The sequence below is a fragment of the Vombatus ursinus genome, unplaced genomic scaffold (genome assembly GCF_900497805.2).
Source record: "Vombatus ursinus unplaced genomic scaffold, bare-nosed wombat genome assembly UNPS02014826.1, whole genome shotgun sequence".
Classification (NCBI taxonomy): Eukaryota; Metazoa; Chordata; class Mammalia; order Diprotodontia; family Vombatidae; genus Vombatus; species Vombatus ursinus.
The window spans coordinates 5,133,941-5,153,601 of NW_020954604.1; the positions used below are offsets into that span (position 1 = coordinate 5,133,941).

At 35.2% G+C, this 19,661-nt stretch overlaps 1 protein-coding gene across 5 annotated transcripts in view; it reads right to left on the bottom strand.

Annotated features, from left to right (window-relative positions):
* CD2AP (CD2 associated protein) overlaps positions 1-19,661 on the bottom strand; it is a 165,979-nt gene that overhangs the window by 133,279 nt on the left and 13,039 nt on the right. For all 5 annotated transcript variants that reach the window (XM_027838415.1, XM_027838412.1, XM_027838413.1 and 2 more), the window contains exon 2: positions 3,204-3,364. In XM_027838415.1, the coding sequence (XP_027694216.1) occupies positions 3,204-3,364 (161 nt within the window). The remainder of the gene's footprint in view (positions 1-3,203; positions 3,365-19,661) is intronic.

Consider the following 19,661-nt stretch of genomic DNA (forward strand, 5'->3'; position numbering starts at 1 on the left):
TAGATAGATAGATAGATAGATAGATAGATAGATAGATAGATAGATAGATAGATAGAGGGCACAGGGTGAGTTGAAGATGAAGGAGTGATATCTGGAAAATAAAATTAAGGGGTGAGAAAGGATTATACTGGGAGAAGGAGAAAGGGAGAGGTAGAATTGAGTAAATTATCTCACATGAAACAGACAAGAAAAGGTTTTTACAATGGAGGGGAAATGAGAGAAGGTGAGAGGGAATGAGTGAATCTTATTCTCATAGGATTTGGCTTAAGGAGGGAATAACATACACACTCAATTGGGTATGGAAATCTATCTTACCCTACAGGAAATTAGGGGGAGAAGGGGACAAGAGAGCAAGGGGATGATAAAGGGGAGGAAGTAATCAGAAGCAAACACTTCTGAGGAGGGACAGGGTCAAAAGAGAGAATAGAATAAATGGGGGGTGGGATAGGATGAAGGAAATATACTTAGTTTTTCACAACATGACTACTATGGAAGTGTTTTGCACGACTACACATGTATAACCTGTATTGAGTTGCTTGCCTTTTCAATGAGGGTGGATGGGGAGGGAGGAAGGGAGAAAATTTGGAACCCAAAGTTTTAAAAACACATGTTAAAAAAATTATTTTCACATACAACTGGGAAATAAGAAATATAGGAAATGGGGTATAGAAATCTATCTTGCCCTACAGGAAAACAGAAGGGGAAAGGATAAGAGAAAGAAGGGAGGGCAGATTAGAGGAAGGGGTATACAGAATGCATGCCATCTTGGGGTAGGGGATGGGATGAGATGGGGAGAAAATTTGGAACTCAAAATCTTGTGGAAGTGAATGTTGAAAACTAAAAGATAAATAAATTAAAAAGAATTTTAAAAAAATATAAAAGGGTAAAAAAATATATATATAAAATAAGGAAGATTACATACTTAAATTAAGGCTATTTGGGTATCCACAGAATCAACATTTAATGTTGGCTTTGGCACCTGTAGACTTTTGAATAAGAGCAGTTACAGGCATACCTCAGAGATAATGCAGGTTCTCTTTCAGACCACAGCAATAAAGTGAATATCACAATAAAGTGAATCACACAGCATGTTTTTCTGGTATGCACTACTCCAAACTAAAAAGCTAGAAGCTAGAGCTACCCAATTTAATCAGGATTTATTTAGCACTTACTACATATCTCAAATTATACCCTGAATGGGAGGTAGAGACAACTACCTTGGGGAGCCCTGCAGCCCAGTAGTCAACAGTGTAACTCCTTTTTCTCTAGTCCTACTCTCTACACCCAGAAGTTTTGTCCCAGGGACTAGTTGTAGGGTATCCTGAACACACTGCCCTACTGTTGACCTGATATCCTTTTTATGGAAGTGGAACTGAGGCAAGGTTTTAGACACTCAGAGGAAGGAGCTCTATATCAATGAGTTCAAATCTTGACTCTGTCACTGTATGATCCTGGATAAGGTCATTTACCACACTAAGCCTCAGTTTCCTCATCCATAAAATGAAGGAGTTACACTGAATGGCCTCTAATGTCCCTTCCAGCCCTAAATTTATGATTCTAAGATCCTTCCATAACACAAAGAAGTGATCTTCTAGGGTTTGCTTGAATATCCCCAGTAACACAGAAACTGACCAGGCACTCAACATTCCATTTTTGGAGTGCTCTAATTTTTATAAACTCATGGTTGATAATATACTAAAATCAAGGTTGAAAATATACCTAGTAATTTCTACTACCAATACTTTTTCCAAAACTACTTCAAAAGTACCACAATAAAATCTAGGTATACTATTTCTTAATCTAGCAATACAGTAATCCTATCAAAAGAGGAAATGAGAAAGTCTACCAGGCCTGGAGAAAACACATGCTGGCTCCTATGGACTTATTTTGCATTCTACACATTCACAAGTGATCCATTTAATAACCAATTGTAGGGGTGCTATGGAAAGAGCACTGTGCTAGGAATCAAAAATACCCAAGTTCAAATCTGGCCTCAGAATAAAAGTATACAAGGTATGGTTTTTATACACACATACACAAAATCTGTGTCAAATGGTGGCCTTCTGTAGTGGGGAGAGAGAAAGGGAGACATTTTGGAACTTAAAATGTAACAAAAATAAATAAATTTGATTTTTTTTTTTAAATCTGGACTCAGACTCAGTAGCTGTATGACTGGGCAAATCACTTAACCTGTTTTGTTTTGTTTTCCCTTCAACCGTAAAATAGTGATGATAAGAGCCCCTAAAATCCAAGAGATGCTGTGAGGATCAAATGAGGTAACATTTTTAAATGGCTTAGCACAGTGCCTGGAATACAGCAGTCACTATAATTAACAATACTGAAACATTTCTGACTTTCACCAGCAGGTTCGCTGGTCTATACTGGATTCTTATTTGAAAATCAAGACTTGAATATTTCAGAAGAAAAAAAAAACATAAAACACTGCAGTATTTGGGTACTATATCAACTAACACCTTTTTTACAATTATTGTGAGCAACAAGAGTTCTTGTAGAAATATTGCTTTTTAATACAATGCTGATAGGTGTGAAAACTATCCCAAGGTTAAAAACAAAACAAAACAGATCAGTTCCCCTACAATGCAAAAAGCATATAACCAGGTACTTTCTCATCAAAAATAATAACAATATATAAAATTATGTCAATAGGAAGTTTGGTGTAGTGAATAGAGTGCTGAACTTTAAGTCAAGAAAATTTGACTTAAATTTAAATTAAAATCTGACTGCCCTCAGACACTTACTTAGCTGAGTGACACTGGGTAAGTCATTTAACTGCTCTCTGCCTCAGTTCCCTCATCTGTAAAATGAGGATAATAGTATTTGCCTTAGAGGGTTCTAATGAGGATCAAATGAAATAATATATGTAAAACGCTTTGCAAAACTTACAAGAGTTATATAAACATTAGTCATCATTAAAGAATAATTGCTACATGGATAGAGACCAAAGAAAACATTTGTCACATGATATTATTCTTTATAAAGACATCATCATAGCAGATATACAAAGCATTGTTACTACTATTCATCACAAGACAAAAACTCAGCTAAGTAAATAACCTACTCCAAAGCTGGTCTGACCCGTATTTTAAAAGATAACACCACAGAATTTTTTCTAGTATATTTTCTTAACTTAAAGCTTCAAATTCCCAGAAGATATGGAAAAAAGGTTATCAAAGACTACTTACCTTAACAAAATTATCAGGAAACATCCCCCTTTTTCCATTTAGTTCTCCTTCTAACCATCCTTCCTCTTCTAGTTTTTTCACATTTCTGATGACATCGCCAACTCGAATGGTCAATTCATCATCATGTATTGCATCATAGTCGTACTCCACAATATAGTCAACTGAAAGAAGGAAAAAAGCAAACAAATAACCAGCGATGATTTATAAAATAATCAAAATACTAGATGCTAGATGAAGTTACTACTTAACCACTAAGAAAATAAAATTTATTTCAATCAAGTCAAATTAGTAGCCCAACAAAAAGAACCTTTTGGGGGAGTCTGAAGTCTCTAACCTATCAGAAATCTCTAATCTTTTTCTATTAGGGAAAATAAGTTTTGATTTTTATAAGCTTTTATTATTTTTTAGTTGGCATGTGTGTGTTTGGTGAGGAAATGAGGGAAAGAGTCTTTAAGGTCCCTGTTAGCTCTGCTATGCGGTTTTTTAAAAATTGTTTTAATTTTCTTATAATTTACTAAAAAGAATATTGATCAACACAACTAGTGACTTTGCTCAAACTCCTTAAGTCATTGTTCAATAAAGTAAAGAACACAAATTACTTAAGGAAGAACTCTATTTGACAGTTGCTGAGAAAAACTGAAAAGTATATTTGCAAGAAATTTGTTTTGTCATATGCAACAATAAAGTTAAGATGGATATACAAACTTAACATAAAATGTTAACACCATAAAAAAATGAGAAGAGAACTTTATCAGGGACATAGAGAAGAGAGCTGACCTGGAAGCCAAGAAGACCTGGATTCAAGTCCAGCCTTTGATAATATACTAGCTATGTGACCCTGTGCAAATCACTTAACCTCTCAGAACTCTAGGCAACTCTAAAAGTTGACAAAAAGAAAGACGGAGTTACTCACGAGGGTTCTTATATCAATCAAGGAAACGTAGTCCCTCTCTCAATCCAAAACATATGAGAAAATAACACAAATATTTAAGACCTATAACCATTCTCACAGATAAGTGGTCAGAAGCTTTAAAGTGTTTTATTTCATGTGTCTTTGTTTTTCCACTTCATTCTACAAATAAACAGTTCTCCAAAAAAGAATCATTGGTCTATTATGAAAGAATACTGCAAATCACCACTAAGGGAAAAGTAAATCAAAACAATTCTAAAAGTTTACTTCACAGCCAGCAAATTGGAAAAGATAACAAAAGATGAAATTAGTCAGTGTTGGAGGGGCTATAAGATGTGCGCCTTAATACATAGTTTGTAAAAATGAATTGGCTTAACCATTCTGAAAAGCAATTTGTAAACGTGTTTTGTTTTGTTTTTTAAAGTAACAAAATAACCTTTGCCACTTCTACATATACACACTAAGGAGCTCAAAACCAGAAAGGTCCTACACATAGTAGGTAGAGTGGCAGACAAATTCAGGAGACTCAAGTTCAAATACTACCTCAGACACATCTATTACGCCTATGGACCCTGGCCAAGTTGTAGCCCCAGTTCCCTTATCGGTAAAATTAGAAATAAAAATAGTACCTGCGTCACAATTGTTACGTGAGGGTCAAATAAGGTAACATACATTAAAGTCCTTTGCAAATCTTTTTTCCCCCCACTTAATATTTTATTTTTTTGCAACTACATGCAAAGAGAGTTTTCAACATATACTTTTACAAGATTTTTGAGTTCCAATTTTTTTTTCTCCCTCCCTCCCCTCCCCCTGCCCTTTGCAAATCAAAGAATTATAAAAATACTGAGCAAATCGTTTCAATAGTAGGTCCCAGGCTCTATGGCCAAAATAGATAATATTTCCCATGAATTATGGTTGAAAATAACTTCTGCGCAATTGCAGTAGAGATATAGGGGGGTTACATAATGTAATAGTTACTACATTTGCACTTTGCTAGGTTATAACGATATTGCTAAAGTTAACCTGTGAGCTTAATGCTGGCAAATTGACTTCTTTGTGTGCTTCTCTATAAATCAAGAGAGTGCTGGTCAATAAATGGGGATTTTGGGAACGTGACAGTGTAATGCTGTGTCTGCCTCAACCAGCCCTCTTTAAGGCTTTGGGGGATATACAGAAGTACAGAAACTAGAATGCTGTGCCTATCTCAATTGGCCCCCATCAACACATAGGGGTTGTTGCCCCCCCTTCTTGCCACTCCTGTGACAAGGATGATTGGGGAATGCTGTAGAAGCTGGTGTGCCCATTATCAGCAACCATCTTGAGAAGACTAAAGTAAGCTTATTTAACCCCTTTGAAGCTGTCTTCCTGTGCTTCTGGCTGCCCAGATCAAAAGTGAACCTGTTAGAGGCTGGAGTCTAAAAAACTCCAGTGCCTCCTGTGTTGTTACTTGTGATACAGACCTTTACAATGTAATTGCAAAAATCTAGAAGTAAGCAATACTGCTCTGAAAATCTTTGAAAAGACAGCTCTTACGATTTTGATAATACGGTTTATTTTCCTATTACCTCAAAAAAGATTGTAAAAGTTTACAATTCACCCAGCAATTAACATTTCTCCACACCTCATACAACAATAACTTTAATTGCTTTAATTTAATTGTTTTTAATTATTTTTGCTAATTTGATAGGAGTGAAGTGGAAGCTTAAAGTTGTTTTAATTTGCATCTGTTTGGGAGGGAGGACAACAAAAATTAGAGCAATAAGGAAAGACTTCATGTCAGTGATGGTGCTTAGGCCCTATCTCAAATGAAGGCGGCTTCTATTCAACAGAGATGAAGAGGAAACACAGGCTTTACAGGCACAGGGGTGAGAGGCAGTGCAAAGTCACAGATAACAAGAGTCAGAGTGCAGTGTATAATAAAAGAGAGAAGCCAGTTTGGCAGGGTCACTTTTGTGGGGAGTAATCAACAATGTACAGTAACATTGGAAAGATTGGTTGGGGACAAGTCGTGAAGGGTTTTATATACTTTATAAGCCTAATAAGAGTTTATATTTCATCCCAGAGACATAGGGAGTCAATGGAGTTTACTTAGAAAGGAAGTGACATGATCAAGTCTAGGCAGTTGTATAAAGGATGAACTGGAATGGGGAAGTACTTAAGGCAGAAAGACCAATTAGGAGAACATTTTAATATCCAGGTAAGAGGTAATGCTGTGAGTGGAGAGAAGGTGTCAGTTGTAAGAGACATGACAGAGGTAGAAAAAGCAGTATTTGGCAACTGAGAGGGTATGTGAGGCGAGGGAGAATGAGAAATCAAAAATTATGGTTATGAACTGAGTTACTGTAAGAATAGTGGTGCCTTTGACATAAATAGGAAAATCTGGAAGAAGAATAGGTTGAAAAAGGGGGAGGAGAAGAGAATGAATTCTGTTTTGGATATGATAAGCATAAGATGTCTCTGGGACACATCTAGTTTAAAATAATGTAATAGGCAATTTACGGTTCTGGATAGGAGCTAAAGGAGTCTGGATCTATGGATATTTGCATAAAGATGACAAATTTACTGGAGCTAATGAGGTCACCAAGAGAATATGGAGAAAGGGGGGACAGGGCAGTGTCCTTCATATACTGCTAGTCTCCCTAGAAGGAAAATAACTATCATCTCAAAGAAAAGGGCCTATAGGAAAGAATGGGTAAGGTAACAAAGTAAAAGACTGAAAACCAAGGGGAGGGAAAAAGGGCAATCTCAATTCAGTGGTAGGAAGGGTTTCTACTAGAGAATATTCCCACGGGGGAGAGAGATATTCTATAATGAGACCTTAGTAAAATCCTTGCCCCAAGAAATGAAGAAGCCTGACCATCCCAAATGAATCAACACCAGTCCCTGAAAACCTTAACCAGATGCAGGCTCCTTTCTCTTCCTCTTTAAAATTTCTGGTTTTTCAATAAACACTTCAAACAAATCTGACTGTTAAGGATGACAAAAAGGAAAAATGACAATTGTTGGAGGGGTTCTGGGAGAAAAGGAATACTAATTCATTGTTGGTGGAGCAATGAATCTGTCCAACCATTCTGGAAAGCAATTTAAAACCATACCCAAAGACACTAAAAAGAAGACAAATAACAGGATCTATATCCACAAAAATATGTATCAAATCATTTTTTTCAACCAAGAACTAGAAACAAGATGCCCATCAAGTGGGGAATGGACGAACAAATTATAGTATATGAATGTAATAAAATAGCATTGTGTCCTAAAAATAATGACAAAAAGAATGTATATTTTTCTGGTAGTTAGGTACTGTTGTAGAATCTAGCCAGTTCATTCTTAACATGGTAACATTCTGTAAGTATTTATTAAGCACCTACTCTGTGCCTGGCACTGGAGCTACAAATACAAAAATAAAATAGTCCTGACCTCAAAGAGCTTGACCAGATGATAAAAGTTATCCTGTACAAACTGGTCATGCTAAAAATATATATATATATATATATATATATATATATATATATATATATATATAAAGAAACAAAAACAAAAACAAACAAAAAAAAACCTGATTTTTTTTTTTACAAGTTCTGTAATTTCATTGGTATGGGAATTCTGGAGAAAAAACTACCTTCTACCAATACAATATATGACTATTTTTGCAAACTAAAAGTTGCCTGTAGCACCAAAAATTAAAGTGTCTTCCCCAGTAACTCATAGGAAATATTTGCATCTGAAGTATACCTGAATCTAGGTCTTCCTGACTCCTACATCAACTCCCTCCTGCCATACTGATTATATGAGCCTTAATCAAAATCAATCCCAAAAAATTTACATAATTTTGAACAGAAAATGGCTAATAATAATATTTATAAAATTTTTAAAATTCTAGAAATGTCATAGCAACATAGATTAGAACTAAGACAGATCATGGAAGCCATCTCATTCTGCAGATGAAGAAACTGAAACCCACGAAGTGACTTTCCCAAGGTCATAAAATGTCAAGACTAGGATAAAAATCCAGGTCTTCTGACTACAGTACCCTTGAAAAGATATGGATTTAGAGGTTTTATAGTGCTAGGTAGAGACTTGAGCTTTTCATCCTTAGGGAAATGAATGTATTCTCAGCATGGTTTAAGACTGACAACATTAATAAAACAAAATAAATTAATAAAATTTTTGAAAAAAGACTGACAATATGCAAATTGTTCTTTAAAAGTTGTATAAATATAAGTATTTAAAATTGCGTCCAAGACACAAGACTTTTATTTTCAATACTATATCAAACTAAAGATCATGAAGTACAGTTAAAATTTGTTCAAAGTCTCTAAAAAGGGGTAAAACACACACACACATACACGCACACAAAACACACACACACAAAACAGGGCTAATCATAACACCCAAGATACTGGTCTGCTTTTTTAAATCTGGTAAGCAAATTTTCTTTTACCATACTAGTATAACAGTTAAAATAAAATCAACTTTTTACATATTCAGTTTTCTTCTCTTTTATCAATGAAGCTTCAAGACCAAAAAGACATAATCCAAGTAGCACATGAAAAAAAAAAAAGTTGTACTGACTTGAATCATAAAATAAGGTTAACAAGAATTGTATGAAATATAGGTCAAATCAAACATGAACAGGAATCCCTTCTATGACTTGCACAGCAAAGTTGCCAAAAAGCATCAATTAACAAGTAGAGAAAGTATCTTTTTGCAGAGCAGGATGTCACTGTAGAAGATGGACCAGTAGATGTGGGATAGCCGAGTTCAAAAGCTAGGTGAGCTACTTAATATATCTGGGCCTTAGGCAAGTCACTTTACTGTCTCAGAGCTTCAATTACTTTATCTTAGAATAAGACAGTTGGATTTAATATTCCCCAAGGTCCCTTGAAACTCAACAAACTTAGAATCCTTTTTATGAAATCATACTGATTACTAAACTTATTTGAAAAGGCAATCCTGCAGATGTTTCTATCCAAGCTCTGAAAATGCAGTCTTCTTATATTTTGTATTCAAAATCATCACACTAAAATTATTGACCAATATCCTTAATGAACAATAATAATAGATATTAAATAAAATTTTATCAGAGGCTAGAACAAGTTATTTAAAAGATTATACATTATAACTTGGTTACTTTTATATCTGGTATATATTTATACCAAGAATTCAGAGATGGTTAACTCCAAGGAAAACTATGACCATAAGATGACCACATTAACAAGAAAACTCATTAAAAACATGACTGCTAAACAAGAATTACTGAAAAATCTGACAAAATCCAATATCCGTTTCTGTATTAAAAAAACACACATACACACACACTGGAAAATAGGAATCAATGAACTGTTCTTAATTTTTTCTTTTATATTTCCTTAAAACTAGCAATATCTAATTAAACATTATATGTAAAAAAGAAAAGCTAGAAGATTTTCCGATAAGATCAGAGTATAAGCAAGGTTATCCATCATCAACACTATAATTAATATAGTTCTAGAATACAGTTAGGTGGTAGAGTAACTCCTTCCTCAGACACTACCTTAATGATCCAAGGAAAGAAATTTAACCTCTCAGCCTTGATTCCCTCACCCGTAAAATGGGGATAATAAGATCATCTACTTCACAGAGCTGTTCTGAAGATCAAATTAGATAAAAGTACTTTGCAAACCTTAAAGTGTTATATAAATGTCAGCTATTATTCTAGATGCTAACTATAACAATAGCAACAAGAAAAAGAAATTATAGAAAATATAGAAAAAAAGGAAACAAAAATACCACTTTGGACAGATGATATGGTCAATCTAGAGAACCTGAGTCAAATAAGAACTTGAAATAATTTCAGCAAAGTTGAATAATATAAAATAAGCCCACAGAAATAATCAGCATTTCTGTATATGATGAACAAAATGCAACAGGAAGGAGAAATTCTATTCAAAATAACTAGACAATGTAAAAAATACTTAGTAATCTACATCAAGATACACAGCAACTATACATATATATTTATGCTGCATTTTTATGCAACTACAAAACACTCTTTACAGAAATGAAGACCTAATTGGAGAAACATTAATTGCCCATAGGTATGTCATTCCTATATGATAAAAATAACACCGCCTATTCTTAACTAATTCAGTATTATACCAAATGACCAAAGGATTACTTTATTGAGCTAGAAAAAACATTAACAAAATTAATCTAAAGGAACAATGAGGTCAAGAATTTTATGGGAAACAACTTTTTTTTTTTGGCTAGGCAAGGGGTGAAGTAACTTGCCCAGGGTCACACAGCTGGTAAGTGTTATGTGTCTGAGGCCACATTTGAACTCAGGTCCTCCTGAATCCAGGACTGGTGCTCTATCCACTGCGCCATCTACCTGCCCCATGGGAAATAATTTTTAAAAAGTGGGAAGGGAGCCTAAGAACACCAGATCTCAAACTAGATTTATAAAGCAGTCAGTAATCATCAAAACTATTTAGTTCTGCTTAAAAAACTAAGGATATGATCAGAGGAACAGATTGTGCACACAACATATAAAAGCAAATGAACACAGCAGCAATGTTTAATAAACCCAAAAACCCCAACTACTGGGATAAGAACTCACTATTTAACAAAAACTGCCAAGAAAACTGAAAAGCAATCTGGAAGACATTAAGCAGATGTCTCTTATCATCTACAACGATAAGCTCCAAATGGATACATGACAGACAGTTATCACAAACAAATTAGGAGTAAGGAAGAAAATACCGTTCATAAATATAGGGAGGGGAAGAATTCATAACCAAACAGGAGATAAAGAGGATAAAATGGATGTCTGATTATCTAAAACTTAAAAGTTTTTGCACAAACAAAACCAAGGCAGTTAAAATTAGAAGAGAAACAGGTAACTGGGGCGGGGGCGAGGAGGAGGGGAATATCTGAAATACACTTCTCTGATAAAGGTTTCATTCCAAGATACATAAGGGAATGAATCAAATTCACAAGATCAAGAGCCATTACCCAATAGATAAATAGTCTAAGGATATAATAAGCAATTTTCAAAGGAAGAAATCTAACTTAACAACCATGTGAAAAAATGCACCAAATCACTAACAACTAAAGAAATGCAAATGAAAGTAACTCCTAGGTTCCATCTCACAATCATGAAAGTAGTAAAGATGGCAAAAAAGGCAAACGGCAATTACTGGAAGGTTTACTAGAAAACAGGAATGCTAATAAGTACTGTTCATGAAGCTGTGTGACCAATCTAGCCATTCTGGAAAGCAGTTTACCCAAAAAGTCACTCATCTGTGTATAACCCTTTGATCCAGCAATATCAGTTACAAGGTCTGTATCTCAAAGAAACAGGTATAAAAACATTTATATCAGCAGTTCTTTCTGTTATAGTAAAGAACTAGAAGTTAAGGGAGTACTCAACAGTTGGGGAATGCCACCTCCCAAAAAAAAACCTATATATAATAATGGATTACTATTACGTCATAAAAAATTACATAAAGGATGGTTTTGGAGAAACTTGGGAAGACTTGCAAGAACTAATACTCAGTGAAGTGCGAGGAACCAAGATAACAATCTATACAATAGGACTGTAACAATTTTGAAATACTTAAGAGTTCTGCAATGTAATGACTAACCATGATTCCAGGGGACAGATTATAAAGCATGCTACCCACCCACTGACAGAGAGGTGATGAACTCTATTTGCATAAAAATTTACATAAAATTTTTAGATACAGATGATGTGGGAAGCCGTTTTACCTGACTACATATTTGTTACAACAGTGGTTTTTAGTTTGTGTTTTATTTCTCAATAGAGAAGGGGAATGAGAATGGACTGAAAGATAGAGTTGCAGAAAAAAAAAGAAGAGGGTCTGAAATGTACAGACAAGAACAGAAGAAAGACTAGAAGGAATCATAGTTTAGCAATACAGCTTTGAAAGTTACAAGCTAAGTTTCATACTTTAGAAGAAAAGCAAGTTGTGCATTCATAGTTTTATAGATTCATAGTTCCATGTAGAATCATCTTTCTGCTCTCCTTTGTAAATTCAAATACTCAGGTGACGAGTAAGTTCAGAATTTTTTTTAAATGGGAAAAAAGCACAAAAAATGGCTATAATAAACAGGGTAATAAGTTTTGATGTACATAGTTAACATATATTCAGTGAAGTTCTCAACCAATCCTTCCACAAAAATCTTTCTTCCAATGTCTTGTCATGGCATGGAAGTCACAGGATTCCCAGAAGAACACCATCATAATACGTCAGAATTATAAGAAACTTCAAAAATCCATGCAGTTCCAACAAATACCTAATCAATATCCCAGGTACACCAAACAAGTCATCAGTCAGCCTTCACTTGAAGGTCTCCAGTAAAGGAGAATCCACTACCTCCTACATTCTACTTTTGGATCACTCTACTTGTTAAGAAGCTTATCCTCAGCTATAAAACTGTGCATACCCTTTGACCCAGCAATACCACTTCCGAGGTCTGTGTATCCCAAGGATAAAAATGGGAAAAGACCCATATGTACAAAAATATTTATAGCAGCTCTTTTTGTGGTGGCAAAGAATTGGAAATTGAGGGGATGCCCACCAATTGGGGAATGGCTGAACAAGTTGTGGTATATGAATGTAATAGAATATTATTGTGCTATAAGAAATGATAAGTGGGCAGACTTCAGAAAAATCTGAAAAGACTTGTATGAACTGATGCTGAGTGAAGTGAACAGAACCAAGAGAACATTGTACACAAAAACAGCCATGCTGTACGATGACTAACATTGACAGACTTAGCCCTTCTCAGCAATGCAAGGATCTAAGACCTCTTCAAAGGTTTCATGATGGAAAATGCCAGCCACATAAGAAGAAAGAAACTATGGAGTTTGAATGCAGATCGAAGCATACTATTTGCTATTTTTTTTCTTCTGATTTGTTTTGTTTCCTCTTTCTTGTGGTTCCTCCTATTGGTTCTAATTCTTCCTTACAACATCAATAATGTGAAAATATGTTTAATAGGAATGTAAAAAAAATGTTAATTACATTTGGTATAAGCAATACAGTTGGATGTGGTAGGAAAGTGTGTTATCAATCTATTCTACAAAATATTTCATGTTTTGTTGCTTTAAATACTATAAATGAATATAAATTTTGTCATAAATTTTTTAAAAAAGCTTATTCTCTAAATATATATATCTGTACAACTCTCATCTAATACTTTACTATGAAAAGAAAGGCCATTCACCATGAGCTCTCAGGATAAAGAAATAGCCCTGCTCCTTAGGAAGTCTCTAGCAAATTGCCCTCATAATCATTCACTCTCTGTTTTTCAATTTCTCTCTTTCCACTGGCTCCTACCCTGCTGTTCACAAACATGCTCCGGTCACCTTCATTCTCAAGAAGCCCTCATTCTACCATACCATCCCCTCAAACTTCCATCCTATATTTCTTCTCCCTTTCAAGGCTTTTCCTGGGCCCTTTTCTCCTCTCTACATTCTTTGTTGGTGAATTCATCAACTCTAATGAGTTTAATTATCTCTGAATAGAGGGCTCTAAGACCTATGTACTCAAGCACTCATCTCTCTCTCCTGAGTTCCAGGTCCACATCACCAACTGTCATTTGACATTTTGGACTGATGTCTTTAAGGCATCACAAACTCATCACAACCAAAACAGAACTCATTCTTATTCTCTCCCCCCACCAGTCCATCTCTCTTTTGAACATTCCTGTTTTTGTCAAGGGTACCAATCTCCTTTTAGGCACCCAGATCTACAATCTCAACATTATCCTCAATTTCCACTCTTTCAACATACATATCAAATCAGATGCCAGGTACTGTCAATTCTATCTTTAGAACATTTCTTGCATCTCCCCCTTCTCTCCACTAACACAGCCATCACTCTAGTTCAGGACTTTATCACCTTTTGCCTGAAAATTATTATACCCTCCTAATTGGTCTTACTGTCTCCAATCCCTCCCCTCTCCAATGTGTCCTTCACACAGCTACCAAACTGATTTTACAGTTTGACCTATACTACTCCCTTGTTCAATGAACTCTAGTGGTTCCCTATTACCTCTAAGATGAAATACAAACTCCTCTGTTTGGCATTTAAAGCCTTTCAGAACTTGGTTCCAACTAACCTTTTTAGCCTATTCTCACACTCATAGTTTATCCTGGTTCAGATTGGTCCTCTTGTTCCCCACACATAACACTATGTCTTCCATCCCCAGGCTTTTGCACAGGCCGTCCCCCATTCCTGGAATGTACTATTCTTCTTCATCCTGCAGCATCTAGAATCCTACATTCACTTCCTTTCCTGAATCCACCCAAGTAGCAGGTCCTCCCCTCACCCCAAACTAGCTTGTATTTGTCTTGTATATATCCACCCTCCAAATAAAATAGAAGTTCAATTACAGCAGAAACTATTTCATTCCTGTCTTTGTATCTCTAGTGCCTAGCACACAATAAGCACTTAATAGACATGTTGATTTTAATTCTGCTCTTCAGAGTCAACTAAAATAAAACTAATCTTTCTTCCATGTGACAACTCTTTAAATACTGGAAAGCAGTTATCATTTCCACCTTAAATTTTCTCTTCTCCAGGCAACCAACTAAACTGGTCCAACTAACCCTTCCTTATAGATGGTTTCCAATCTTCTTATCATACTGGTCATCCCCCTCTGGACATGCTGCTGCTTGTCAATACTCTATCTAAAACAAATCAATCAGAACTAAACATATTTATGCAAGCAAGACAAATCCTAGATTTCCCAGCATACCCTTGACTGTTTCTACATGTAATTTCTACATGCAAATTCTCCTTATGTGTCTACTACTTGCACTCAGATTCTCAAAACTATAACCTGCCACTGCAGAATAACAATTGGCAGTTCAATCACCAGCAGTCCTCTGATCTATTACATACTGATCTATTACATTCCTGAAGAGGAAAAAGGTGGATGCTCTCAGTGTCTACTCGTCCTACAAGGAATGAGAAAATGAAGCCACAGCAACTATCAGATAAGAGATCATGCAACAAGAGTCAAAGAACAAAGAAAAGAACAGTACTGGTGGCAGATAATTCTCCACTCAAGGCAACTAATCCATCTGATTAAAAGCAACAAATAAGAACAGGAGCAATAAAGAAGTCTGTTGTCTTTCTGGGGCATGGATATATCTAAGAAGTAGTAAGAGAATCTCCTAATATTTGTCAAAATTGATAACTATCCATTTCAAGTGATTCATGTGAACACAAATGATATAATCAGAAGAAACCTAGAAAGTATTGCCAATAGGTACGTCATTTAGACATAAAGGGTGATACCATAAGCAAATTAGGAGAGCAAGAAATAGTTTACCTGTCAGACCTATGGAGAAGGGAAAAATTTTTGACCAAACAAGAGATAAAGAGTATTATGAAATGCAAAATGGATAATTTTGATTATATTAAATTTAAAAGGTTTTACACAAATAAAACAAGATTAGAAGCAAAGCAGAAAGCTGGGAAACAATTTTCACAGCAAGTGTCTCTGATAAAGGCCTCATTTCTCAAATATAGAAAGAACCAAGTCAAATTTATAAGAATCCAAGTCACTCCCCAATTGATAAATGGTCAAAGGATATGAAAAGGCAGTTTTCAGATGAAGAAATCAATGTTGTATATAGTCATATAAAAAATGCTCTAAATCACTATTGATTAGAGAAATGCAAATTAAAACAACTTTGAGGTACCACCTCACATCTATCAGATTAGCTAATACGACAGAAAAGGAAAATGACAAATATTGGAAAGGACATGGGAGAATGGGGACACTAATACACTGTTGGTAGAATTGTAAACTAATCCAAACATTCTGGAGAACTATTTGGAATTATGCCCAAAGGGCAACTGTGCATACCCTTTGAGCTAGCAATATCACTACTAGATCTGAATCACAAAGAAATCAAAAAAAGGGAAAAGGATCTACACAAAAATATTTATAGCAGCTTTTTTTTGTGGTGGCCAAGAACTGGAAATTGAGGGGATGCCCCTCAATTGTGGAATGGCTGGATAAGTTGTGGTATGTCAATGTAATGGAATACTATTATGCAATAAGAAATGACATGGAGGATGATTTCAGAAAAATCTGGAAAGACTTACATGAACTGATGCTGAGTGACATGAGCAGACCAGGAGAACATTGTACACAACAACAGCAACATTGTGAGATAACTAACTTTGATAGAACTAGCTCTTTTCAGCATTGCAAGGATCTAAGACAATTCCAAAAGATGCATGATGGAAAATGCTATCCATATCCAGAGAAAAAATTGGTGGAATCTGAATGCAGATCAAAACATATTATTTTCACTTTATTTTTTCACTTTTTTTCCTTTTGTTCTGTTTCTTCTTTCACAACATGACTAATATGGAAATACATTTTACACATGATTGCACATAGATAACCTAAATCAAATTGCTTCCTATGGGGGGTGCAGGAGAGAGAATATTTGGAACTCAAAATTCTATTAAAAAATGATTGTTAAAAATTGTCTTTACATGTAATTGGAAAATATAAAATACTATTTTAAAAAAGAAAGTATTGCCAAGGACTGCAGTGTCTTGGACAAGAAAACGAAGACTACAGAGACATTGAATGGATACAGAACAGAAAAATTGATTTGGGGAGGCAAACAGCTAAATGAAAATTTGGTCATTTTAGCTTCTGGATTATGGCTTAAAATACAAGCATTCTTGGCCAAGATGGTTGGGTTTTTCCCCCCCACCCTTATCACTTTCTCACCAGTTTTTGTTCCTCGAGAAAGCATTTTCCTACTAACATGCAAATCTAATTAAAAGAATTTAAATTAAAAGACTGATTGTAATTCTGCTCTTTGGAGCCAATTAAAATAAAACTAATCTCTCTTCTATGTGACAACCCTTCAAATACTTGAAAATGGTCATCATTCCCCGCACTCCCCAAATCTTTTCTTCTCCAGGCTTTAAAAGTGACAAGGATAGGGGGGAAAAAAAAACATTGTCTCTGTATTATATAAAACAAGCTAGACACTATAGAGAGTAGCTACAATGAAGATAAATAGCAAATAAAAAAAGGAAACAAAATCCAAGAAAAGAGACTAGTAGTAAAACTAGAGCCTCAAATGTCTATAAACAGGTGCCCAAAGTCTAGGCAAAATGCAAGATCTAAAGGTCCTAAAGCAAGGAAACAAATTTGATCTCATAGTAACCAATGAAAGTTCATGAGATGGAATCCATACTTGGTTATGGTTTATCTTATTCAAAATAAACTAGGTAAGTAAAAGTGGATGGGAGGAGGATCATAATTATATATTACAAAGGTACACTAATGTGAAGAAATCAAGAAATTAGAGGGGGAAGCATGATGAAGAATATTTAGATGATGACCAATGGAGGGGGGAAAAAGAAGTGGTTTTAACCACTGGAATATACTAGAGACCACCTGGAATGAAAGAAGAAATAGATGAGAAGCTTGGAAAACAATCATAAGCCTGGCACTGTAGCATAGTATAGTAGTGATGAGAGACTTTCATTATTAAGACGTGCTGGAGCTCTCTCTCTGCCAAAAACTAATAAATTCTTGATTTGCCCCAATAATAATTTTATATTTCAAAAAAAGGAGGAATAAACAAATTCTATTCTAGTTATGATACTCATTATCAGGGAAGAACTGGTTACTAGTCAAAATAATGGGAATATTAGGGAGAAGTGATCACTCTCTCTTAAACTTGTGACAGAGGAAAGGAAAGACAAGGATAGTGGCTTTCTAAAGTCTTACATGTGCCCTAGATTTTAGATCAGATTTCAAAGCTATAATAAAAAGTAGGACCCCAAAAAAGGGAAAATCTCAAGAACAAGATGTTGAGAACAAAGGCAAAATGGAATCAAAGAGGAAAAAAAAAAGGGAATTATCTGAAGGGACTGATCAACCAACACATATTTTAAAATATAATGGCATGACAAGTAAGATGACTAACAAAATTCTCCAATCCAAAAATCTTAGAAAAAAGAAATTATGGACCAGGTACAAAGTAACAAAAACCATTCTTATTCTCTCCTTTTTTTTTTTTAAACAGTTATACTAAATTAGTTGATCAGGGAACTGCTATAGATATAGGTTACCTAGATTTTGACAGAGAATTTTATGAAGTATCTCATGTTATTCTCATGGAAAAGATGGAAAGATGTGGAGTAGATGATAATACAACTAGATGGATTCAGAACAAATTGAAATGGTCTCAAAAGAGTTCAATGTCAACTTGGCAGTAAGTCTCTAGTGCCAATACCCTAGAAATCTGTTTAACATTTTCATCAACGACTTAGATAAAGTCTTGGTATATGTATCAAAAACTGCAGATAAGAAATAGTTAATACAGATGCACCATCCCAAAAGACTCTGATATACTGAAGAGCTGGTTGAATATAAGATAAAATTAAATTGAATTTTACAAGAAAGTTTTACAGTATAATTTAAAAAAAAATCAACCTCAGAAGTACTAGAGGAAAGGGCATGGTTAGAAAGCAATTTGTTAGGAAAAGTAGATGTAGGACAGCTAGATGGCACAGTGGATAAGAGTACCAGCCTTGGAGTCAGGATGACCTGAGTTCAAATCCAGCCTCAGACACATAACACTCACTAGCTGTGTGACCCTGGGCAAGTCACTTAACCCCACTGACTAGCCAAAAAAAAAAAGAAAAAGGAAAGGAAAAAGTAGATGTGTCAAGCCACATATGAATCAGAAGTGTTAAGTGGCAGTCAAACAGGCTTTTTTGGGCTGCATTAAGGCCTTGTTTACAAGAAGAGCCAGTCCTTCTGTAACTGATCAGACTATATCTGGGGTATTGTGTGTTCAGTTCAGGAAAAACACTGCTAAGCTGTAGAGTATCCAAACGAGGACAACCAGAATTGTCATAGGGGGTCTTAACTTCATATTATATAAGGTTAACCTGAGATCCACAGATAGAGTTCAAGAACTAAAACTTCAAAAAAATTTCATCTTTATTTTCACTACCATTTAACTGAAATTTAGTATTTCCTTCAATTATGAATGTAGGCAATAACCCATTAATTTGTTGTTGTTGTTGATAATGAAAAGGGAGCCAAAGGCTTCACCAGACGACCAAGGATGTCCATGACACAAGAAAAGTTAAGAACTCTTGAAATGAGAGCTGGAGAAACTTAGAAAAGAAAAGACTGGAAGGAAGGGGCACAGATGAAATGCTGCCTTCAAATAACTGTCCAGAGACAGGGATTAAATTGTGTGTTTGGCACCAGCAAAACCAGGAGCAATGAGCTGAAGATGCTGAAAGACATACTCAACTTCCAAACAATTGGGAGTTATTCAAAATTGGAGGTAAGGGACCAGATGACAGCTTGTCAGGTATATAAGTAGATAGAGATTCCTTTTGGTTGCTGAGGTCCATTCTAACTCTAAAAATCTGTTGGTTGTAATTCTGTGAATGCCTGCTGTTAAGATTATTACAGATGCAGTTCAGTGGAACACATTCATCAGCAAACCTCAGGGGCCTCTAGAAACTCTT